This window comes from Netta rufina (assembly GCF_964035555.1).
Source record: "Netta rufina genome assembly, chromosome: 14".
Taxonomy (NCBI): domain Eukaryota; kingdom Metazoa; phylum Chordata; class Aves; order Anseriformes; family Anatidae; genus Netta; species Netta rufina.
Genome location: NC_140137.1, coordinates 3,087,457 through 3,111,569, shown reverse-complemented (window position 1 = coordinate 3,111,569; position 24,113 = coordinate 3,087,457). Strand labels below are relative to the sequence as shown.

General features: G+C 43.5%; 1 protein-coding gene across 1 annotated transcript; it reads right to left on the bottom strand.

Moving 5' to 3' along the window:
• Positions 1-9,237: 9,237 nt before the first annotated feature.
• Positions 9,238-14,763, bottom strand: CCNG1 (cyclin G1). The gene is made up of 7 exons (XM_084295182.1): positions 14,592-14,763; positions 14,075-14,338; positions 12,836-13,089; positions 12,163-12,241; positions 11,970-12,068; positions 11,554-11,748; positions 9,238-10,846 (listed from the first exon to the last, which is right to left on the bottom strand). The coding sequence occupies exons 2-6, from the start codon at positions 14,336-14,338 to the stop codon at positions 11,557-11,559; spliced, it is 888 nt and encodes a 295-aa protein (XP_084151308.1). The 5' UTR covers positions 14,592-14,763; the 3' UTR covers positions 9,238-10,846; positions 11,554-11,556.
• Positions 14,764-24,113: the final 9,350 nt, after the last annotated feature.

Genomic DNA, 24,113 nt, shown 5'->3' with positions numbered 1-24,113 from the left:
CACAGAACCAATAACAAGGATGTCCGACGAATGTTGCATGGGAGGTGCAACATGGGAGATCGGTTCTTTGTGATTTTTTTTTCACAGGTGTTTGTACTTTTGGCTTTTAGAGAAATTACCCAGTTAGGTTAATCCGTATTGCTTTCTTTTCCTACTTCATGCATTTAGTGTATCTTTAGATATATCTTAAATTAGGGAGCTTATACTGGATGCACAGGACAAACCAGGAGCTACAATCCAGGTGAGATGTTAGTGACCAAGATGAGTGACTTCTTTTAAAGGTCCAGCACCCTTGCAAAAATGCTTGTGATGGCTTCCCACATGCAAGAGCAGGAAGCTGGACACGGAACTAACTTTCTGCTTCTTCTTGATCAAGTCCTTTGGGAATTAGCCTAAGACCTTCTGAGGCTGGGATTATCAGTCTCAGATGCAAGCTCTATTGTTACTGCAGTTCTGGAGACTGAGTTCAGACTGCCGTTGGTCATAGAACTGTGAATAGTCTGCTTCCTTCCAAACGAATTTTTAGTCAGAGGTGTATGGAGAAGAGCACCGTATGTTTTTGCAGCTTGTGATTGTTTGCTTCCCTTGGAAGCTTTTTCGTTTGTCTATGCTGTATGGCCCTTTTACAAAGAGGTAGAAGCAATGCGAATGCACAGCCAGGTGAAATATTTGTTGTTTGCTGCACAGGTGAGTGAAAGATACAAAAAAGTTGGCAAGAAGGCCCTAGAAATTCTTCCAGACGGGGTGTGCTGTTCGCACAGGACCTTAGAGATTTTGAAGTGGCATCTGTGTTGCGTACTTCAGTGATACGCAGACAGGATGGCACTGAAGGCTTCTTTTGTTGAAGCTTATTGCTCAGGCCTGTAGGAAGTGGATAAGAACATACCTGTGCACGCATCTAAAAACTTGAGTGGGTTGACTAACATCTTCATATAAGATAAAAGGTGTGGTTAGTTTATCCGGTTAAACTGATGGAACCCATCAGCCTCTGAAATTAGTACGACATTGAACTCTTGGTTGATGTTGTGGCTCAGAAAAGGCCTATACTTTCTATTAAATCTTTACAGAAATAGCTTACTGCTTTTACCTTTCAAGCAGAAAACCATTTTTTGTAGTCTTTTCTGTCATTGCGAGGGTACATGAAGAGAATTCTGCAGAGAGGGGTGTGATTTAAAAGGCTAAGAGAACACACTGATGGTGTTGGCTTGCTTTCGAAATTGCGAACATATCAAATCAAATCAAAGCATAGGAAGCGAATCAAGAAACGAGGGGTTGCACATCTTCCGTTTCTGGCATTATGTAGTGTTTATTCTAGTTGGACCTACAGAGCAGCCTCTGGCAGAGCACTGGCATTGCAGAGCATCACCTTGCTGAAGCAGCACTATTGAAGTCACTAAGCATTTGCAAGAAACGGTGACAAACTGGGAAGAGATTGCTGTTTGCTTCTGTTAACATTGCCTGCCTGGGAGACTGATGTCCCTCCCCAGCTGGAGAACCCAGAGGGACATCAAGGAGGCCAGAAGGGGGCTCTTCAGGGGACCACACAGGGAAGGGGAAGCAAGGGCCGGCTGAGGAGTGATCCCCTTAAATAGCTTTACTTGCTTCTTGGCTCTTGAGTCAAAACAGCCATAGCTATGTTGCAGGACCAGCAACATGTCTGCTCCGGCTGCTCCGGCCAGAGCCACACTGTGATATCATCGTGATGACACTGGGGCGTCATGGTGACGTTTGAGCTTCCCCCACCAGAACCCCCAGACAGTCCGTTGAGCCTCGCTTGCTGACTGGCAGGACCAAAAGTAGCCGTTCGCAGAAATGGCTGCAGATGGAAACTCGAGTGACAATGAGATCAATGAAATTAAACAGGAGCCACTTCCAGAAGACACGTCATACGGTTTTGCTCCAGACGAGCTGTTTGAGGCTTTGGACTCCCCTTCTCCTGAGCCCCTGGGACAGGATGAAGGAGCAGCTTGTGATGCTCGTGCAGCATCCACAAGGGGAGAAAAAGATCCCCAAGCTCTCACTGATGACCGTGAGACCAAACACGTTCCTCATGATTCTTCTGAGGAGAACGCTGGCAACAGCAACGTCTTCTCATCCCTCAGCTTCCCAAAGAAACTCTGGCAACTGGCTGAAAGTGAGGAATTTAAGGCCATCTGGTGGGGTCACTCTGGAAACTATATTGTGATCGACGAGGAAATGTTTAAAGTGGAAGTGCTGGGAAGGACAAGACCTCCGAGAGTTTGTGAGACGGAGAGTATGAAAAGTTTCATTCGTCAGCTTAATCTGTATGGATTCAGCAAACTGCAACAGGACCTGCAAAGATCTCCCTTGCTTCCTGATCTTCCGAAAGAAGAGGATGCATTTGCTGCTCGTAGGAAGTACCTCCATTGCTCCACACGAGAAGCAATTCTCACAATATTCTGGTGGGAGAGATGGGTGTTCCAATAAAATAAGCCTTGGCAATGGAGGAGATGAGGATAACAGTAGATGTTCTGATCTTAATTGCGTTTTCAGGCTGCTTCCAGGTGTTTTAGAGCTAGCTTTGCGGAGGACTAGACATGCAGATAAAATACGTTTGGGTGGTACCCAATGAGTTTGAACCCATGGAACACAAAGATAAGTAAAGCAGGCTATGATGAGTCCATTTGACAAATGCGTATCCCAATTTTTGAATGTCCCAGTGCCCATTGCTTTCAGCATAGTCTTTAACAGTACATTGTATTGTTCAACTTTCCTGGAGGCTGGTGCATGATAGGGGATGTGATACACCCACTCAATACCATGCTCTTTGGCCCAAGTGTCTATAAGGTTGTTTCAGAAACGAGTCCCATTTTCTGACTCTATTCTTTCTGGGGTACCATGTCGCCATAGGACTTGCTTTTCAAGGCCCAGGATAGTGTTCCGGGCGGTGGCATGAGGCACAGGATATGTTTCCAGCCATCCAGTGGTTGCTTCCACCATTGTAAGTACGTGGCGCTTGCCATTGCGAGTTTGAGGGAGTGTGATGTAATCAATCTGCCAGGCTTCTCCATATTTATATTTCGGCCATCGTCCTCCATACCGAAGAGGCTTTGACCGTTTGGCTTGCTTGATTGCAGCACATGTTTCACAGTCATGAATAACCTGTGCTACAGCATCCATGGTCAGGTCCACCCCTCGATCTCAAGCCCATCTGTATGTTGCATCTCTACCTTGATCGCCTGAGGTGTCATGGGCCCATCGGGCTATAAATAATTCACCTTTATGCTGCCAATCCAGGTCCACCTGAGCTACTTCAATCTTAGCAGCCTGATCCACCTGCTGGTTGTTTTGACGTTCTTCAGTAGCCCAATTTTTGGGCACATGAGTATCTATGTGGCATACCCTTACAACCAGGTTCTCCACCTGAGTAGCAATATCTTGCCACAATGCAGCAGCCCAGATGCCAGTTGTTTTGCTTCCATTGCTGTAACCATCCCCACAAGGCATTTGGTACCACCCATGAAACACTATAGAGAGAGAACTGGCCACTTTTCTCATTCAGCAATATCTGAAGCCAGCTGAATGGCCTTCACTTCTGCAAACTGACTCGATTCACCTTCTACCTCAGCAGCTTCTGCAACTCGTTGCATAGGACTCCATACAGCAGCCTTCCATCTCCGATGCTTCCCCACAATACGACAGGACCCATCAGTGAACAGGGCATATTTCTTTTCATTCTCTGGTAACTGGTTGTACAGTGGGGCTTCTTCAGCGCGACCCACCTCCTCCTCTGATGATATCCCAAAGTATTTGCCTTCTGGGCAGTCCATAATCACTTCCAATATTCCTGGGTGACTGGGGTTTCCTATTAGAGCCTGCTGAGTAATCAGTGCAACCCACTTGCTCCATGTAGCATCGGTTGCATGATGCGTAGAGGGGACCCTTCCTTTGAACATCCAGCCTAGTACCGGCAGTCGGGGTGCTAGGAGGAGCTGCGCTTCAGTACCGACCACCTCCGAAGCAGATCGAACTCCTTCATATGCTGCCAGTATCTTCTTTTCAGTTTGAGTGTAGCGGGCCTCAGATCCTCTGTATCCCCGACTCCAAAACCCCAGGGGTCGACCTTGAGTTTCCCCAGGTTCTTTCTGCCAGAGGCTCCAGGTGGTGCCATTCTCCCTGTCTGCGGCGTAGAGCACATTCTTTACATCTGATCCTGTTCGGACTGGCCCAAGGGCTACTGCATGAACTATTTTCTGCTTGATTTGTTCAAAGGCTTGTCGTTGCTCAGGGCCCCATTCAAACTCATTCTTCTTACAGGTTACTTGGTAGAGCAGGTTTACAGTCAGACTGTAATTTGGAATGTGCATTCTCCAAAACCCCACAACACCTAGGAAAGTCTGTGTTTCTTTTTTGTTAGTTGGTGGAGACATAGCTGTTATTTTGTTGATCACATCCATTGGGATTTGACGACGTCCATCTTGCCATTTTATTCCTAAAAACTGGATCTCTCGTGCAGGTCCTTTGACTTTATTTTGTTTTATGGCAAAACCGGCTTTCAGAAGGATTTGGACTATTTTCTTCCCTTTCTTGAAAACTTCCTCTGCTGTGTCACCCCACACAATAATGTCATTGATGTACTGCAGGTGTTCAGGAGCTTCCCCCTGCTCCAGCACAGACTGGATCAGCCCATGGCAAATGGTAGGGCTGTGTTTCCACCCCTGGGGCAGCCAATTCCAAGTATATTGGACTCCCCTCCAAGTGAAGGCAAATTGTGGCCTGCACTCTGCTGCTAGAGGGATGGAGAAAAATGCATTAGCGATATCAACTGTGGCGTACCACTTGGCTGCCTTCGATTCCAGTTTGCACTGGAGTTCCAGCATGTCTGGCACTGCAGCACTCAGTAGTGGCATGACTTTGTTCAGGCCACAATAGTCCACTGTTAGTCTTCACTCACCATTACACTTTCGCACTGGCCATATGGGACTATTGAAAGGTGAATGAGTCTTGCTGATCACTCCTTGGCTCTCCAATTGACGAATTAGCTTATGGATGGGAATCAGGGAGTCTCGGGTAGTGCGATATTGCCGCCGGTGCACAGTTGTGGTAGCGATTGGCACTTGCTGTTCTTCGACCCTCAGCAACCCCACAACAGAGGGGTCCTCTGAGAGACCGGGCAAGGTAGACAATTGTTTAATGCCCTCTGTCTCTAAGGCAGCTATGCCAAAAGCCCACTGGAACCCTTTTGGATCCTTGAAATATCCTCTTCTAAGATAGTCTATACCAAGGATACACAGAGCATCTGAGCCAGTCACAATGCGGTGCTTTTGCCACTCATTCCCAGTCAGACTCACTTCAGCCTCCAATACAGTCAACTGCTGAGATCCCCCTGTCACTCCATAAATACAGATGGGCTCTGGTCCTTTATAGCTTGATGGCATTACAGTACATTGTGCACTGGTGTCTACTAAAACCTTATACGTCTGTATGTCTGACATGCCAGGCCATCAAATCCACACAGTCCAATAAACTCGATTGTCCCTATCCTCCCCCTGGCTGGAGGCAGGGCCCCCCTAATGCTGGTCAGAATCTTCTTCGTTTCTGTATTTGAAGGACTGTCTGCTGGAAGTTGGAGCAGCAAACTTTTCAGAGAATTCTTTTTTCCCCGATTGTTTTCTTTTGCAACTCACATACCTGTGCCTCTAGGGTCGTGGTAGATTTTCCATCCCATTTTCTCATGTCCTCTCCATGGTCTCGTAAGTAAAACCACAGGGTGTGTACCCACCATATCATCTTCCTTGTGCGGATGAACACTTACCCCTGATACCTGAGAGACCAGTTTGTACAGGTGGGGAGGAAGATAGATTCTCTTTAAGTTGGTGGAACTCTTCAGAAAGTTTCTCCACAGCTGAGACACAGGCCTGTAAGGAAGAGGAGAGACTTTCTTCGTACTGCCAGAGTTGTTTAGTCACTTCATCTACTGTGGGTTCTTCATCCTCTTTCCAGGCCATTATTGCCAATGAGCTGGCATATGATGATGGTGCACTCCGTACAAACTTCTGCCACATGGGTCGTGTACACCTGACTTCATCTGGATCTGTGGATGTTTGTCTGAGGTCTGGGTCCTCATAAATCACCTCCCATACGGCTAATTCCGTCAGGTACTGGATTCCCTTCTCCATAGTGATTCACTTGCTTGCTAGACCTACAAGTTCTTCTTTGAAGGGATACCTTTCCCTCACAGCTGAGAGGAGACGCCTCCAGAGGCTGTGAGATTGTGCTCCATCTGCAATTGCTTTGTCAATGCCTGCATCTCTAACAAGGGATCCCAGCCGCCTGGCTTCCCTGCCGTCTAATTCCACACAATTGGCTCCAGTGTCCCAGCACTGGAGCAGCCAGGTGACAAGCTGCTCACCTACATGTATGCAACAACCAAAATCTTTTCACACATCTCGTAGCTCACGCTGGTATAGGTTTCAGGTAGTTACTGTTGATTTTTTGGCATCCTCATCTTCCTCCTCCTGAAACCCTTATGGCCCAGCATCGTCTTCTCTATACCTAGACTTAACAGAAGACTCTCTGCGTTCTGAACAACCTGAATCTCTATACCATTTTTTCACCTTCTCTGTGGGGGCAACTTGCACTGCTACAGCTCATTTCTCTGACCCAGCCACAGGAGCTGGAGTGGCTGCAGGAGCAGGAGCTGGAACGGCTGCAGAGTCCACCGTAGGGGTCGGAGTGGCCGCAGGGTCTGTCACTAGGTTGATAGCAGTATCAATTGCAGCTCAATAGCCATGGGCCAGACCCCAGCACGTTACAGTGATTTGTGTCTCTTTGGAACTGCCGGAGTCATGACACCCTTTTTTCAAGCATCCTACCAGTTTTTTAGGATTTCGCAGTTGTTCAGGGGTGAATTTCCAAAACACTGGAGGTGCCCACTGCTCTAGAAACCTGCCCATATCCTCCCACACTCCCTGCCACTCACAACTCTCCTGCCTCCGGACAGACCTCTGGATGAGATTCCTAAGTAGTTGTTTAACTTCAAACAAAACCTGAAGCGCATTCAGGAGACATAACAAGAACATGCTGGTCTGAGTATCCCAAGAATATTCAGTATCTTGGAGAACTATTGTAACAAGCTTGGAGGATAAGAGAGTGGTGAAGGAGAAAGGGAGAGTGAACAAGTAAGAAAAGATATCTTCCTCTTTCCCCTCCACAGATTGGCTCCCTGATGAAAAAAGGCAATAGGTATAATTGCTAATAGTTTCTGAGATACGGTTTCCAAAGTATAGAGTTGACAACAGTGCTGAGTACAAATACCAAGTTAGAGTCTTGACCAGAAATTTCATTGTCTCATAAGCCACTGTTACAATGCACAGTACCATAATGATCTTAAACCAGGGCCCGGAAAGAATAAACAACATGATAGAGAGCACATATGGAAAGTAACGTGCTATAATACTCAATGCATGAAACAGGTGCCGCAGACTTGAGATTAAAGCAATCAGCATTATGACTAGCAACTATTAAGCAGGTCTAATACCAATTTTAGTTTAACACACTCTGGTCAGATCTGTTGTTATCTCAACCCTTTGAGCCCCATGTTGGGCACCAAAGGGACTGTTGTGGTTTAACCCGGCTGGCAGCTAAACACCACACAGCCATTTGCTCACCATCCCCCCTCCCTCTCTGGGATGGGAGAAAGAAACGGGAAAGTGAAGCTTGTGGGTTGAGATAAAGACAGGAAAATAACGGTAATAATAATAACAGTACTACTACTACTACTGTGTACGAAACAAGTGATGCACAATGCAATTGCTCACCACCTGCTGACCGATGCCCAGCCTAACCCCGAGCAGGCGGCTCCCCCACCCCAGCTAGCCACCCCTATATAGTTTTCAGCATGACCCCAGATGGTATGGAATACCCCTGTGGCTAGTTTGGGTCAGCTGTCCTGGGTCTGTCCCCTCTCAGCTCTTACTGCACCCCCAGCGTGCCCGTTGGCAGGACAGAGTGAGAAGCTGAAACATCCTTGGCTTGGTGTAAGCACTGCTCTGCAACAATTAAAACGCCAGCAGGTTATCAGCACTCTTCTCATCCTAATCCAAAACATAGCACCCTACCAGCTACTAGGAAGAAAATCAACTCTGTCCTAACTGAAACCAGGATAGTAGTGTAGGTCCAAATGCCATGGTAAGGTTTTAGAGAGCTTACCATAGTGTACAAAAGTAGGTATAGGTTGGTATTAAGTGCATCTTTGCCACAATTGTAGATCAGAAGTTGGATGGTGCAGGCACAAATGAAACTGCTACAAGTGCCAAAGTACTACCCAGTGCAAGTATTACACGTGACAACAGTTAAACTGGCTTACACAGTAAGCCATCACAGCTTTAAATTATTTTAAGAGGACAGGTTTAAACTAGCTGGATAGCTACTTCTCTCGTCCACTGCAAGTTTTGGAATCACCTAGATGAAGAGGAAAAAATGGCAAGTTATTTTAGGCCTTTTCCTAATGGCTAAACCTGCATTCAGGACTTCAAATGGTGGGTTGTGTCTCATGTCAAGTCTCACTGGGCACTTCCATCCCTTCTTAGACACAGTAACAGGCATGACAGATGCGTAAATCTGGGTGTGTGATACAGAAATGAGATAAACCCACTCTCTAGGGAATCATCTTGTGCACTCATTGAAGTGCTGCCTTGTTACGTAAGTGAGCACTGTGCAGCAGAACAGCCTACAGCTATTTTTTTCATGGCTCTGCTTTAAGGATAAGCACAGAATAATGCCAGAGCTTTAGCTTTGTTTATCACAGCTACTCCCCGTGAGTGTGTTGGGTACAGAAATGTATAGCTAAACTTATGTCTAATCAAACTGGAATTCTCAGATGAGTCCAGGAAATGAAATCTTGGGCTTTGAAAGCCCACATTCTCTTAAGGAAGTGCTGCATTTACTGCAATAGGTAGAAGCAGGCAATACGCAGTACTAGCTTAACAAGGAAAGATGAAGTCACATTTGAACAGTGTAAACTACTTGTAAACTCATTTGTGTAACTGCTTTCATGTCTCAAAGGTGTTAAAGCAATCGTCAGCAAGTTGATGTAACATTACCAAAGATGTTGAGATTTTTCTTGTTTCTTCCCTAGCCCTTCCCCTGTGGCCTCAACCTCTTAAAAATATCCTTACTTACCTCTTGTACAGACATTCTCAGGTAGTATTTAGGTATAAGCCACTTAATAGCCTTCCCACAATGATGCTTTATAACAAATTGGAACAAAGTTGCTTGGTCAACTGCATTTCAACATTTAATTGAAAGGTACATATCTTGACACATGACAATACCAGTAGAATTGCACACTGCATCTTTGTCCATCTGTCCCAGTAAGCTGCCCACCCCTTTATCTGAGTCACATGTATGCTTTTCAGAGGCCAGCACAATGCACAGAGAGCACTGGCAGATGGAAAACTCCATTAAATGCTATGCAGTGCAATCATTCCCATGAGTTCATGAGAAAGCTTGATTTGTCTAGTACAGAGCTTTGGTATGAAGTATTTTGTGAAGAATTTAATTAGTTTAAGATATGCTAAAAATGGTTTATGCATTAGCTATTACCATTAAGGGGACAGATTTGGTAGGCTAGCATTTAAGCCCACACTATATTCAGAACATTCAGACTGCTCATTTTCCCCTAAAACCGTTTACATGGCAGTTATTACCAGCCTACCCCTAACAGCCTCTGCTCCACAGTGACACAGAACTCAAGAGGTAATTAGCAACATTCCCCCAACACCTCTATCCATCTTACATCCAATAACACATTCTTACTATTCACTTTCTTGTTAGCACCAAAAGCAAGATATGCCTCAAGTACTGTCACGGTCTTCAGGAAAAAAAAACCAGAGCAGCTGTGTTTCACAAAGCTAATTGTTAAACAGATGAGAGTTGAAACAATCTTCAGTTGTTTCTCACCTTAATTGTTCCTACTTACAGGTCATTAGGGGACTACAGCCCTGTTCCTACTGTGCCTGTAAAATCCATCTGTTCAGCATCAGCATTTACCTCTTGTATAGCAAAACCTCACAAGACTAATGGCAGATTGGGGGCAAGTAACTCAGTGGTTTCTCTCCAGCCTTCTTACGTACCATTCAGTTTCTATGCTCTCTCTATCCTTCATAATCTCAGCAAACTACACCTCTTACAAAACACTGATACTATCATTGCAGTGTTAATGACTATCTTTTACAAGGCAATGAAATCAAGTTTCTCCCCTTTGTCCTGCTCCAGGTACTCGACCAGCTCAGCAGTTATTGTAGAGCTTTGTTTTTAATTTGTCTATGTTAAAGGTCAGTACCCTGCCCTGTAGGAACACATGGACACATGACAGCCAAACCAGCACGTCAGGTGGACTGACAAGCATTTCCTATTCTCATCGATATTGAGCAAGATGGTCTTTAGTTTGCCTGAGACTACAGCACTGTGCCACTGCACATGTTTTCCTAATGTCCTGTAATCTTCAGAAAGTGAAGCAGATTGATTTTTTTTTTTTTTTTTGAATTTAATACACCACCGGGCACCTGCACTTATAGTAAAACAGGGTTAGACTACACAAGCTGCTCTACAAACTATAAGGTGTTAAATTCCTTCTATCAGTATTGTGGTTTTTCACTGTTTGGATAGCAAATGGTCTAATAAGACCAAAAACTGACACTGAATATTGTTGTAATCATAACGGAAACAAACGTATTTGCTGCAAGGATTTTTAGTCTGAAGTGTTATGTATTTCCATGAGTTGGGTTCTTCATTATTAAAATCATGTTTCAGACTTGGTTTCTCAAATCTTCATCTGCCTGTGAACTAGGTCACAGGATGGTTCTCTCGTTTTATTGTATTCCTGTACAAACAAACAAACACAAAAGACAGTCAACTCAAGGACTCTCTACAAGAACCAAATAAAGCATCAGACTTGAACACAGCAAGACAGCAGCAATACAGCTGTTAAATAAGATATGCAGCCCTTGGAATTAAAGCCTAGATAAGGAATTAGTTCATGATTTCCACAGTTAATAAACTGCGGCATGCATAACTGAATTAGAGCTTTTAGATTTTACTAAACAGACAGTTATACAAATAAAACTGTATGCAACTGTCCTCATTTTATCTGGTTTCAGTGAACTATTGCAAGAGACAGATTCTAATAGGCAACTGTTTACTCTTAGCAGATTCCTTTTTATGATAGAAGCAAGCTAAATTTTTGCTCTGCTTTTTTACCAGTTTTACTCCATATTTTAGTTTGAATGAGGTCCCAATGTTTGTAGAACACATCTCTGCTCCCACAGCACACCAAAGGATCAATTCTTTCTACAGTATTCATATATGAGGTCACCACTTCTTAAGGTACACCACTGGCTCAAGCACGAACACGAGAACAGACAAGCCTCTACATGACAGGCCTACTATGATTCAGTTACACATTTCCCTACCTATACAGAATAGGAAATTTTGAGGTAGTTAACAGCTAAGCACTTCTATATTATCAGAAGCTGATTTTACATTTATGAGCTGGAATTTTACTTATTAAATAAATAAAAAAAAAATTACCTATTATGAGCTGGTCTCTGGAATTGTAGGAAGGTGTGTTATTCTGTAATAGCTATGTTTAAGCTGCCGTGCTGTACGCCCAGACACAATCCATTTTAATTTCTGGACATTTGGTTTCGAACACTTGCTCGAGGAATATTCTGTAAGGCACTTTAACACCAATTCCTTCCAGAAGGTCAGCTCTCTGTTGTTTATCTAAATAGCAAGACAGAATCCCATGTCAGTAACTCATTAAATCCTTATTTTATATGTGCATTTTTAGCTGCTCCACCTAAGATAGGAAGCAAAAGATTCCAAGCCAGATGGCAGAAAGAAAAGAATAAAGAGAGAAACCAGTATGCCAACAGACCTCCCCTTTCGTCAGTGAGTTATCCCCAGCATGCATTTACATCCTGTAAAACAATATCCATACATACCTTGGAATGCAGCTGCAGAAATTCCAATGCCTCTGTCAACTCCAGTAGTTTTTGTTCTTCTATCTCTAGTGCCATAATAGACAATGCCAAGACAGAAGGCTGAAGAAGACAGAAGAGGAAATGTGACATTTTTGAACTGTGATTTTTTTAAGCTTCAGTAGTGTTATTTTCTATGTGCTTATAAGACGTTTACCTTGGCTTTAGAAAACATGATTCTGCAGTGACATGCCTTAAGCTGCGTCTCAAGTCTCTCAAAATTAAGGTATTTTTTCCTATAAGGAAAACAAGTAAGTCAGTGTTGCACAAGAACACAAACTTGATCAAGACAGTACCACTCTGGAAACTGAGAAGCGGTGAGAACGTTCTTTAGATAAAGAAGGGCCTCTTTTGTACCACAAGATCTAGAGTTTCAGTCAAACAGGTGCTCAGTTTTGGCAGTCATAATGTCAAAAATAAATCTTGTGTTACACTGGAGAGAATTCTATCATCAAAATAGGCTGGGCAACAAGGACTTTTAAGGCTAGCTATTAAACTGAACTTCTTTCTGAAATCAGATTTTGAAATCTTTGCAATGAAGCTCTACTTAGTGCAGCGTAAGTACAAATTTTTTATACCATCATTGATGAACAGGCTTGTTTTGGGGCTTAGAGAGCAACGCTCTTTACATCACTTTACACAACATTTAAAGTTAAAATAGCATTACACCACAGATACTCATGTATTTACCAATAAGAGGGTTGGGTTTACTTATTTATTTTTTACAATTATCAAAAGGCCAATTGCTTGAGTAATATTCCCTGGTTATTCTTCTACATAGGCTTCCTGATCATCTGCAGTCGTAGCAAAGTAAGTTTTAGCTATTTTACCTTTCACAGCTTAAATTCTCATGAATGAGTGAATGATATAGTTGTAGAAACTGAAAGGCCGTTGTAGCTTTGACTTTCCAAGACAGCTTCTCCAATACGATTTTCTCCATTCTCATCAGATCAGAAACAGTGAACCTATACTGGCTTATTCGAATCAAGTCAGTGGCTAAAGGAACATTTCTCTCTTCCTCTGTTGCTTTCACAGCCAAGTAGAAGCAGCTGAGTCCAACACAGCCTACGTGTTTAGGCTGTACCTAAAGAGAAGTCAATTTGACTCATTACTTTCAAAGAGGGACATTTTTGATCAGTAATTTCAACACCTAAGCACCAAAGTAGAATCACCAACAAGAAAATATTATGGGTGTTTTTAAATGCTTAAGCAATTAGACTTTTTTATCCACATACATTTTAATCTTTAACCAAATGAAGAGACCTTTACAAGCAACAAATTCTGCTTCATTCATCTGAAGAACAACATTGCAGAAAAATATATTTTGACTGAGAACTAGTTTCTTAATGAGGTTCCATAATAGCCTAATCAGAAGCTTTTATGACCTACAGTGTTGTACATATTGGTATATCCCAGCATTTTTCTTTATCCTTTTCTATATACATAAACTCGTTACAGTTATTTTTTTAAACAGATCTTGAGTTCAGAAGTATTATGCTCTATTTTTTTTTTAACAGGTGTACTAACATTCAAGTAAAACAAGCATTTTTTCTTGACCCAGTACAACAGTAGTAATCCTGGTTCATTGGACGATTAACAACCTGTCAGCATGCCACATACATGCAGTAGAATGGAGTGCTAGCTGAATACTCATTTTACCAGAGTAATAAATGCTGAACAGCATCAAGCCTCTTGATATACATGAGACTCACTGGTAGGTTTTAACAGCAGTAAAATAAAAAGTAATTTAAGATGTTCTTGTATAAGTGCAACAGGCAAGACAGTCTGTCTTGATCTAACCCATTAACACCGCCTGCATTTCCAAGCCTAAGGGCATCCTCAAGTTGGAACAGATGCCTTCTTCCTTTTCTTCATCAGAGGAAACAGCTTTCTTACTGCTAAAATCTAAACAGCAAAAGCCATTTTTTTTAATCTCTTCTGCAATCAGTATATATGGAAGCAGCTTAACCTTTAGCCAGCTGAAAGCAAGACATGCTAACTTATACCAGGAGCAAAGTTGCAACAAACAAAAGCTGATGCCTGGGAGCTTATACCTTAAAACACCATACCTTCATTTTTGACAAGAACCTATCTAAGAAATTCACAGCTAGTGAAAACGTCTCAGCGTGGAAACCGAAGAACTGAGTTAAGCTGAGGAGATCTTTCACTTCAAAGTCTCGCAGGCGGGCAGTCATTCGGAGGCCATTATCGTGGGCAGCTTCGATGAGTCTCAGGCCAGAGGCCTTGGGCTGACACCTCAGCTCCTGCTCCAGCAGGGCCGTCAGCTGGTACAGCAGCTCCTGCGCTTCGGTACTCACGAGCGTTTCAATCATCTGCGAGGAAAAACAGCCGTCAGCGCGTCCAACAGCTAACCCCGCGGCGCTGGGGGCCCCCTCAGCCCGCCCGGGCCCTGCCGGCCCCCAACAGGCGTCTTGCGACCCCGACCCCCCGGCGCTCCCCGCACCCCTCAGCGGGGCAGCAGCCGCCGGGTGCCCGCACCGCGCAGGCGCCGGCTCCGCGGGACAAGCCCGGGCCCGTCCCCCCCGTCCTCACAGGGCCCTCCCGGCGCCCAGCCCGCGCCCCTACCTTGCCCCCCGCCTCGCCGCTCCCGTCTGCCAGAGAAAGGGCCCGAGCTGCTGCCGCCCGCCCCGAGCGGCGCGGATCAGCGCGGCGCGGCGCCCACCCGCAGGCACGGCCCCCAGCGCGCCATGCGGCTGCGCCCACCGCCCCGCTGCGCTCCGCCGGGCAGGGGGCGGGGCTGCGCGCGGAGGGCCGGACACGCAGCCCAATCAGCGAGCGCGCACGGCTGGAGGGGCGGGGCGCCTCTTGAGCCGGGCGGCGCCCTCTGGTGGTGTGCCACAAGATGGCGGGCGAGGCCTCGCAAGATGGAGGGCGGGGTCTCCCCAGGTGCTACCGCCCCCGCTCCCCGCCGAGCGGGGCTGGGCGGCGCCCGGCGCTCCCTCCGTCCTCGCCGCCTTCCCGTGCCGGGCGCCCCGAGCCGCGGCAAGTCCCGGCTCGTTCCTGAGGCGGCTGCGCTTTGTTTGTGGTGTGGAAATATTTACGTTGGCATCTCTGCGATAAGTCAAAATTAACTGAGAGACCAGACTCCCTTAGCCTTTTGCTTAAAGCAGCCTGAAGTGGCAAGCTTCAGGTGGTCCCTTTCAAAATACACTTCCACTCCCTTCCCTTTGTTTATATTTGTCTGGTTGAGTGGGATAACCATCGGCTTTCTGCTGAGGGAACAGCCAGGAATTACTGAGGTGAAGTTGAAGTGAGAGTAGAGCCCGTGGAAGATACAATTCTTGCTGTGGGTAGCCGGTCATGTCCTGTATAACTTGCATAACTTTTTTTTTTTTTTTTTTTTTTTAGAATTCCCTGTTAAGACGTGGTAGTGTTACCTGGAAAAGGCGTGTTATTGCTGAAAAACACCTCAAATTGTTTAACAATATTCAGAGCAGAACATACTCCACTTAAGAACTGCCTTTAGGACAAGTAAATGGAATTGCTTAATATTGAAGAGCTTCTACTCAAAGCTCTATTCTTCTTCTCCCAGTCTATATAAATACCTGGGATTGCCCCAGCCCAAGTGCAACACCTTGCACTTGGCCTTGTTGAACCTCATTAAGTTCTCACGGTCCCACTTCTCCAGCCTGTCCATGTCCCTCTGGATGGCATACCTTTCCTCTATTGCATTGACTGCACCTTTCAGCTTGGTGTCATCTGCAAACTTGCTGAGGGTGCACTCGATTCTGTCACCTGTGTCATTGACAAAGATGTTGAAGAGCACCAGACCCAAGCACTGACCCCTGAGGGACACCACTTGTGACTGGCCTAGCGATAGCTACCCTGAGAAAAGGGTAGCTATCTTTTCTTCAGTGAAGTCTATCTGCTTGTCTGTTATTTAATTTTTTTTAAAAAGGAAGCTGAATGACAAATCTAACCTTTAGTCAGCTTTTCTGCCACCCCTCCTAGCTAGCCCTCCTGATACAACTGAACACACAAATCAGGGTCTTTCTCTGCATCTTTTGTTTCCAAAGATGTTTCTTTTATTCTGAATTGCTTTCTGCCTTTTTTTTTTTTTTTTCTTTCCCCACTTCTAATTGTGGCAAATTTCAAACAGTCAACACCTGTTCTTGGCAATGCTTTGCCCTCCTCTGTAGCTCAATGTTTTCTGTTTAGCAATCATAAAAAATAAATAAATGCATTTACTCACATAAAACAGATGAGCTGACCAATGTGATACTAATACAGCTGTTGTTCACAGCAGGGTGTTTCTGTTAGTCATGGGCATGCCTTATACAGTTGCATCCCAATAAGGACGAACTGCAATCTGGCATGTATAAATTCTGGCCCCTGCTACCTGAAATGAATGATGTGGATTTACTCTGGGAGGTAGGTCTTTGCATTACAGCTGCAGGAAATTACAATTGTTTTCATTATCTCTGTGCGTCTTGGATTAATGCTGTGAAATTACTTTCTCCTTAACGCAGACTGTGGAAAAAAAAAAAGATTAGTTGCAAGAGATTTTTGTTCAGTAATGAGAGCTATGTTTACTTTTCACTATTTAGAAACATTGGCTAAATGCAAATGAGAGTACTGTGTGTGGCTGTTTTGGAAACATTTGGAAAAAGATGAAGCAATATTCTTCCCAGAAGTGCAATACAAATTTAGTCTTCCCAAATGATGACAACAAAGACTTTTTTTTTTTTTTTTTTTTCTCTCCTCATTCAGGAAAGTTATATACTTCTGCAGGCCATTTATCAGTTTGGGACACTTGAGAGGGGACTACAGTATAATTCAATTTATTTAACTTCAGGATCCCATTTGTTAGAACATGGATCTAAGTTATGCTAAAATCTTACATGTCATAAGGCTTAAAATGATACAGGTTTCAGTTTCATCTCTTGATATGCCTGTCAGATAGCCAAGGGACCCAGGACCTAGTGCTGCTGTTGGTCTCTTTCCTTGGTTCCAGGGGCTGATAAGTGCTTTTTCTATTTTGTTTGAGCCTTTTTATTGCTCTTCAGAGAATACAGTTTGAAGGGAAGCCTGGCAGGGGGACATGCTGATTCTTGGTTCTGCCTTCTTGCTCAGGACATGTGAAGATCTGATATACTTCTTGCATGCTCCTTTGAAGTAAAAATGTTTGCAATTGAGTGTTGAACCACACTTTTTACTTCAACCTGAGATTAGTCTGTCTGTTGTTCTGAGATAAGCTTTGGAACCTTTGTTAATTGATAGGTGGCATCCTTGTTGTTATACAATGCAAGTAATTCATGTGAAGAGGAATTTGGAACAGCTACTGTAACTGCAGTGCTTCTTCATACTGAGATAAAAATGCCGTTAAAAATCATGTCATCACATGCCATGCCATACCACAGAAGCTGTATCTGCAGGACTTCGTGGTTAGTTACAACAACAGAACTGCTTACCCACATAACAAAACAGCTTCTAAAACCTAGGCACGTCTGAGTAACATCTGTATCAAAACACTTTTTTTTTATTTATTAACAAATGCTTTCTATCTGCCACTCATGCTTCTTTAAAAGGTAACCTACTCCTTCAAGGGATTTTTCTAAGTGTGCATTGAACTTACCATGCTCTATGTTGTTCTTTGGGCAACTCTCTCATTGCTTTTTGGTTCAGAAGTCTTGTTTCCCTTCAATTACTGTTGCCTGTATACATTAAGGCATACAGTTACTTATATTCCTTCCTTGGTGTTTTGGCATTCTGCACTTGGAAGTGCAAAGTAATAGGTTTTTAACCTGGGCTATGTGATCTGATAAAATCCTTATTCCAGAGGAAGCGATATAGTAGCAAGTCTTATGTGAACACAGAGTGCACGCAGATGCAGATCTGACTGCATGATATGAACTGCCATCCTGCTAAATATAGCTAAGCAGTATGATTTATTGCTTTGCTATGGAAAAGAGACGCTTTGCCTTAGTTCTCAAATCATTTGAAATTGGAAGCTGACATAAGCGTCAAAGACTTCCCTCCCCCGGGTGGCTGTTGTTAGTCCTCTGTGCTCTGCATTTTGCTGTGCTCTGCTGCCAAGTGCGGGCCTCCCCCAACGTGTCTGTGCAGTGCTCCAGGTGCAGCATGTCTATGTCTGAGCAGTGTGTAGGCAGTGCTTGTTGTTAGCCATCAAACCCTGCAGCACATCTCTGGGGTTTTCTTGCACTTTAACGTTTTTCTGCACTGATACTCTTCCTGTCTTACAGTAGTCTTTCTCTGTCACAAGAATTTCTTCCATTTACGTTCTATGTTCAGAGTCCTTACAGATGGTAGCTTTTCTTTCCTTTACTTTCTTATCAGATAAGAGGTGACAGGAAGATAAGATGACTTACACAGGTGGTTCAGTATGTTCAGGAGAGAATGAAAGTAAACATTGGAGTTCTGTGTGTGCCAGACTGTGCCATTATCTACGTGCTTCTCATAGTCACTTCTCTGAAGACCTTATCTTTCCCTAAGGAGAAGCAAATTCTTCTAAACTCTGCAGCAGTTGGACAACTGGTCAAGTTTTTACCATGTGAACACAACAAAATAATATTTAAATGCTGAAAGTAAGCTTTTTTTTTTAGTATATATATTTATTTATTTTTAATTTGGTAAACAGGACTGAAACTGTCAAATGAGGGCAACAAATGCTGTCAGTACATTGCTACATAAGGCACTACAGATTGATAATTTTTTTTCTTCATCACAAATGTTGGATACAAGGGCCAAGGACTTCCTTCTCAGCAGCACGGTGAACAAGCTGCTGTGCCTCTCAGTTCTGCTTAGGAGCTGCTGTAAGAGTTCAGCACAGATACAATATGAATTAGGTCATGAATATCTATCTGCAAGGGCACAAAATTGTTTCTTCCTACTGTCTACAGAGTTAAAATTCTCAAGCGAGACTTATTTCAACTGTTGCTGGTGTAGCGAATGGCTTATGTGAACTCTGTAGCTGGTTGTCTTTACAACACTGGCTAACTTGACTTTGCTTGGCATTTATTTGAGGGAGAAGCCTTTATCTCATTTCTTTATAGTTCAGAAATCTTGTTTCTTTCAATTTATGTTGCCTGAAAAAATCTAATGCATGTAGATACTTACTTCTCCACCAGTGTTTTTAATGCTTAAATGCAGAGATGTTTTCAGTTTAGCTCATGGAAACATGCAAACAAACAAACAAAAGCTAAAATCTTATGTTGCTTCCTATATATTTGAGAAAATAAGGTGAAATTAATTGACACCACGGAGCAAAACCATCTGTCTGTCCACATCCTTTATGCCAAGTTTGTTAAAAAAGACTTGCAGGTACATTTGCAGCACCAGTGGAGAAGGATCCTCCTTCCCCAGAGAGCCCCTGAGCATGGACGGGAGGTGCAGCCGCCTGAGCCTGGTGGTGTTTGCATCATGAGCCCAGGAGCTGGGGCTTTCTCCTGCCTCCTGCTGCGGCTGCCTGCTGAGACAACCAGGAGTGAAGGGAAGCGAGACTGAAGCATTCAGTTTCCAGCTGTTTCAGGATGTGGTTTCAAAACTATACTTTTCTGAGCTTTAAAGCCTTTACATGACTTTTCTCTCTCACTGTAGCTCTCGCTGTAGTTCTTCTCTAATATCAATATATCCACCCAGAAGAGGAGCTTTAAAAAATGTTGCACCATAGCTTTCCTACACAAAATTTCTGCAGCTGTCTTGAATGTCTGCTTTCTTTTAACTTGTCACTACAAGGCAGCCAAGGTCAGGTAAAATCTGAGTCATGTCATTCCAATGTTTTCCGTCTTCCTGCGTCCTGTTTCTTTGCTTGCACCTATGTGCAGGAGGTGGTCAGTAAACGCTTGTATTGCCATGGAGTGAGAAATAAGGAAGAATGACGGTCAGGTTTTTAGCAGAAACTGACATCTAATTCTTAGCAGATCTAGCGTGGCAGTGAGATCCTAAACGACCACTAGGTGTCCTTGCCAGCCCAAGGAGAAGATGATTCCTGTGTGTGACAGAGGAAGCAGTATTCCAAGTAACTCACTGTTTCACTAGGTAAGGAAACGCTCCAGGAGGTACAGCAGGTTGTATCAGTATCAGGGGCTTGTTAGGGTAGCCAGCTGGCCGACAGCAAGACCGAAGCAGCTGTTAGCCTCTGTTCCTCTAAAAACAGTGATTCAAAATTGACATTGAAAGCAGCTTGGGCACCTTCCCCCTTTGTATGTTGTCTGCTGTCATGGCCAGAGCTCAGTGTTGGGTTGTCACACAAGGAGGGGAAGAGGAGGGAGAGCTTGCCTGTGCAGCTGTGCTCCTTCATGCGAAGGAGTGTAAGTGTAAAACTGAGAGTGACTGTTTGTGCATCAATGACTTTTGTCTTAATTACTAAATATATTTGTCAAAAGCTGTATTCATCCTGTTTCCTCCCTTTGTACCTATCACTGGTTTATTATCGATTTCTTTCACTCTCCCTATTAAATTAATAAAAGTTTGTTTTATTAGAAGAAACTTTGTACTTTAGAAAGCTGCAATGATTAACAAGAAAGGTAAGACCAGAAAAAAAAAGCTTGGTTAGAGAAGTAGAGTTTAAGAAAAAACATATTTTGCATACTAAGTGCTTGGATTTCTAGAAGGCTCAGTGGAAATCAGCATGAGGGAACTTGAGAGAGTCGTTGGGTGCAAAGGCAGGATGTCCAAAAGAGTGTGTCTAACATCCCCTCAGAAGCACTACTCACTTATATAGGATCCAGCTTTTCTGTTTCCACTTGCTATATATGTAACTTTTTTCGTCAGACATTTGCTTACTACTGGTGAAGTGAATAACTCTAAAAATCCTTTGTGTGACCCTCATGAATAATGACCTTGATTTGTATCTTGAGTAGAAAAGAAAAAGTTATTTGTTTAAAAATGAAGGTGGAAGCATCAGTCCCACATCTCAAGACACAGCCCTTCTGAAAGAAAACAGATTGGCTGCCTCTGCTATAAACTCTTAACTACAAATCAATCTGTTGCTACTCTGATATTCCTGTATAATTGCCCATGAATGCAAACTTAAGTACGTCAAGTATTCACAGATGCAGAACATCAGAAATAAAGATTATAGTAAATCAGACCTCATGAATATGCATTTTTTGTTGCCAGTAAATAATCTGAGTTATCTAAATTAAAATTCAAAATTACATATTGAGAAAAGGAAGTGTTCTTCTTTTTAAGAGTTGGAAAACATTTGCAGTAGTCTTCCTGCCATTACTATGCACATAATAATCATCTGAAGCAAATGATACTTCTTTTTATGCTGCTTGTTTTAAATAGCTTTTATTTCTTAAATTGGTGTTAAAAATAGCCTGAAAACTCTAACGAGCAGTGGGCTGTGGGCCTGATTGGAAGCCACTGACAGCAGCTGGAACCTCTGGCCCATTTACTGTTCTTGTGATAATGGTTCTGGACTGAAGCAGCACTAAGGGAAACCAGTTCATGTCCATTAAATGCAATGTTACAGGTGTTGATTAAAAGCATTCCTAGGACTTAGACACTTAAAAAGTAGAAGCCCAAAGTGCCTTAATCAGTGCAAGTTGTTAATATCCCTTCTACTTGGGCAGCAGCTGTGACAAGTGGCTTGCTCCAAGGTGCCACACTTGTTACACTAAAGTACCTGAAGCAAGTGCACGCTCTCCACCTGCTCTGCAGTCTGCTGGGTGGGTGGAAGATGTTTCAAGAGGGTAGCAGCACAACTTGAGGGCACCACTAACTGCTTCTGTGCTGCAGCTCTTCCCTATTAGTTCTGGCAGGTGTGCTATAGAGGATTAAGACTGAATAGCTAAGGGTGTACTTCTGCTCTTCCAGGTGTCTTTGGTGGTTGCCATGCTTGAGGCAAGGCTGTCCTGGTTTCTCCTCAGTGGCTCTGCTGGCTGAAGGCTCGCCCATCCCTGCACATCAGCTCCCGCAGGCTGAGGAGTGTGGTAGAGTAGAGGTCCTGGGACCACCACCAGGCAGGCAGGGAGCCTGCCATGGAAGCAGAGCAGGTACTTGTGGGAGTGACATCTTCACCCATCTTCTATTTAACCCATCTATATGTCGTTCAGAAGTCTGTGTAAATGTCTGTTTAATCCCCACTGTCAGGGCCCTGAGAGCACCAGCAGGTTGTAATGATGCTGATCATCCTCACCTGGGATTTCCATCCCCCCAGCTCCCTGCACATGGGCCCAGGAGCCTCATTTAAGCTCAGAACTGCAGTGTAGGAAGCTCTAATGTCATGCAGACCTGGTGATTTGGTTTCCACACTGACCCTAGGCTTGTGTTGGTACCTCTCACCTGTCTGTTAACCACAGGACTGGTATTGGAGCCCTTGGCTGCCACCAGCCCCATGCTGCTCCCTGTGTGATACTAGTAGGGGCCCTGCCCTGCACTGCCTGTGCTGTGGCTGTCCCCAGCTTCTGGCTTGTCCTCCCTGGTGTGGTGGGGCTGCCCTCTGGTTTGTGAATTCTTATGAATTCATCCTTAAAATTTCTGTCTGATTTTTAGCAAAAGACCTGTGTGCTTTCCACTTCACTGTGTTTAGAAAAACCTTGTATTAAAGGGAAAAGTCCTATGCATCTTATAAACAAAAGAGCTTTTGTGTAAAACAGGTTTTTGTGATAAATTCTTAGTACTTTTTAACATCCAGCTCTCATCATTCTCCTGTATGTTAAGTGATATTCACAATTCCCCTATGTGTTTTTCTTTATGGAGCAGTTTGAAACAAGCAGACCCAAACCTATATATTTGCTCAAATACATTGGGCCTCCTTTTTTTGTGAGCCATCCTGGACAAAATCAAGTGTTGATAATAAACAGGTAGAGGACAGACCCTACAATCGAGTGCTTTGGAGTCTATAAACCTGTTGTTGCTATCAGCTAGAGGTATTTGTGCTGTAGTATAAAACCAGTTATTTTGTGTTGAGTTACAGACAGATACTGACTTGCCTGAACAATATCAGGAAACACTGCAACACTGCCACCTTAATTAAAAAAAAATAAAAAAAATGTCTATGGAATCTAAGACAGGGAGTAGGAAATAATGTTTTGTTTTCTCTATGGAAATGGACCTCTGTGTGTAATATCACCCTCTTCTCAAGACAATTATTTAAGTTAATGCTGGCTTTTCACTCTTTATCATGTGATGCTCTATGACTATAGCATCAGAATTAGGACAAGGTTTCTTGAAACTATTTTTGCTGGAATTCCTATAAGAGAAAGATCACTGTCATCTTTTTAATCTTAATAAATTAATAAATATATATATACACATCTTTAAAAATCCTGGAATTGTCCCCTTTATATTCTTTTGTTTCATATACAGTTCAGATCCCACACATGAGGAGAATCGGGGTTTTGATTACAATTGTCAGTTATGGTGTGCTTGTTTGCTCATTGCAATAACTGTTGCTTTGAGTTAATTCATTAGCATTGTTGTAAACAAGCGCACATGAGAAAAGAAAGGGAAATAAAGAAGAGGTGAAGCCTCCTTAGCACATGTGAAACCCTATATGACACTTACTTTGTCTGGCATGACTCCTTTACTGAGGCTTGTTATATCAAACGTGTCAGAGGAGAGAGTAAAAAGCTTTTGGCTGGATTCAAGTGTGAGTGCTTGTGCGTATGGCCTGGGAGGCTCAAGAGACAAGTTTCTCAGCCATTTGGATCTGCTTCTGGGCAAGTCTCTTCATAACTTTAAGTCTAGCATAGCCATGGGAAAACTGTGATTCTAATTTCAAAAGCCTTGTTTAAGCTCATATAGATACAGGTCTCAAAGGTATTTATATATCTAGCTCTAAATGTAAAGGATTTACTTGTCTGAATTTCGTTTGAAAAGAAAGGCCATAGGGTTCACAGAGTGACATCCTATAGTCCTGACATTGATACATTAAGGAGTGTGATTTCACTGAAAATTGAGCAATAGATTAAATGACTTCAAAAGTTTCCTGTGACTTTTCCTTTCCATTGCATTCTTCAGCCTTTAAACCAGAACTCTGCAAGCCAAAAAACGAAAGGTAATGTGCTGCACTATTCCTTGCTATAAATCAAAAGGGAGAAAGTCACTTGGCCAGATGGAACATGTACATTTTAACACTTCCCATAAACACCAAAACCTATAATGGATATAGAAGTT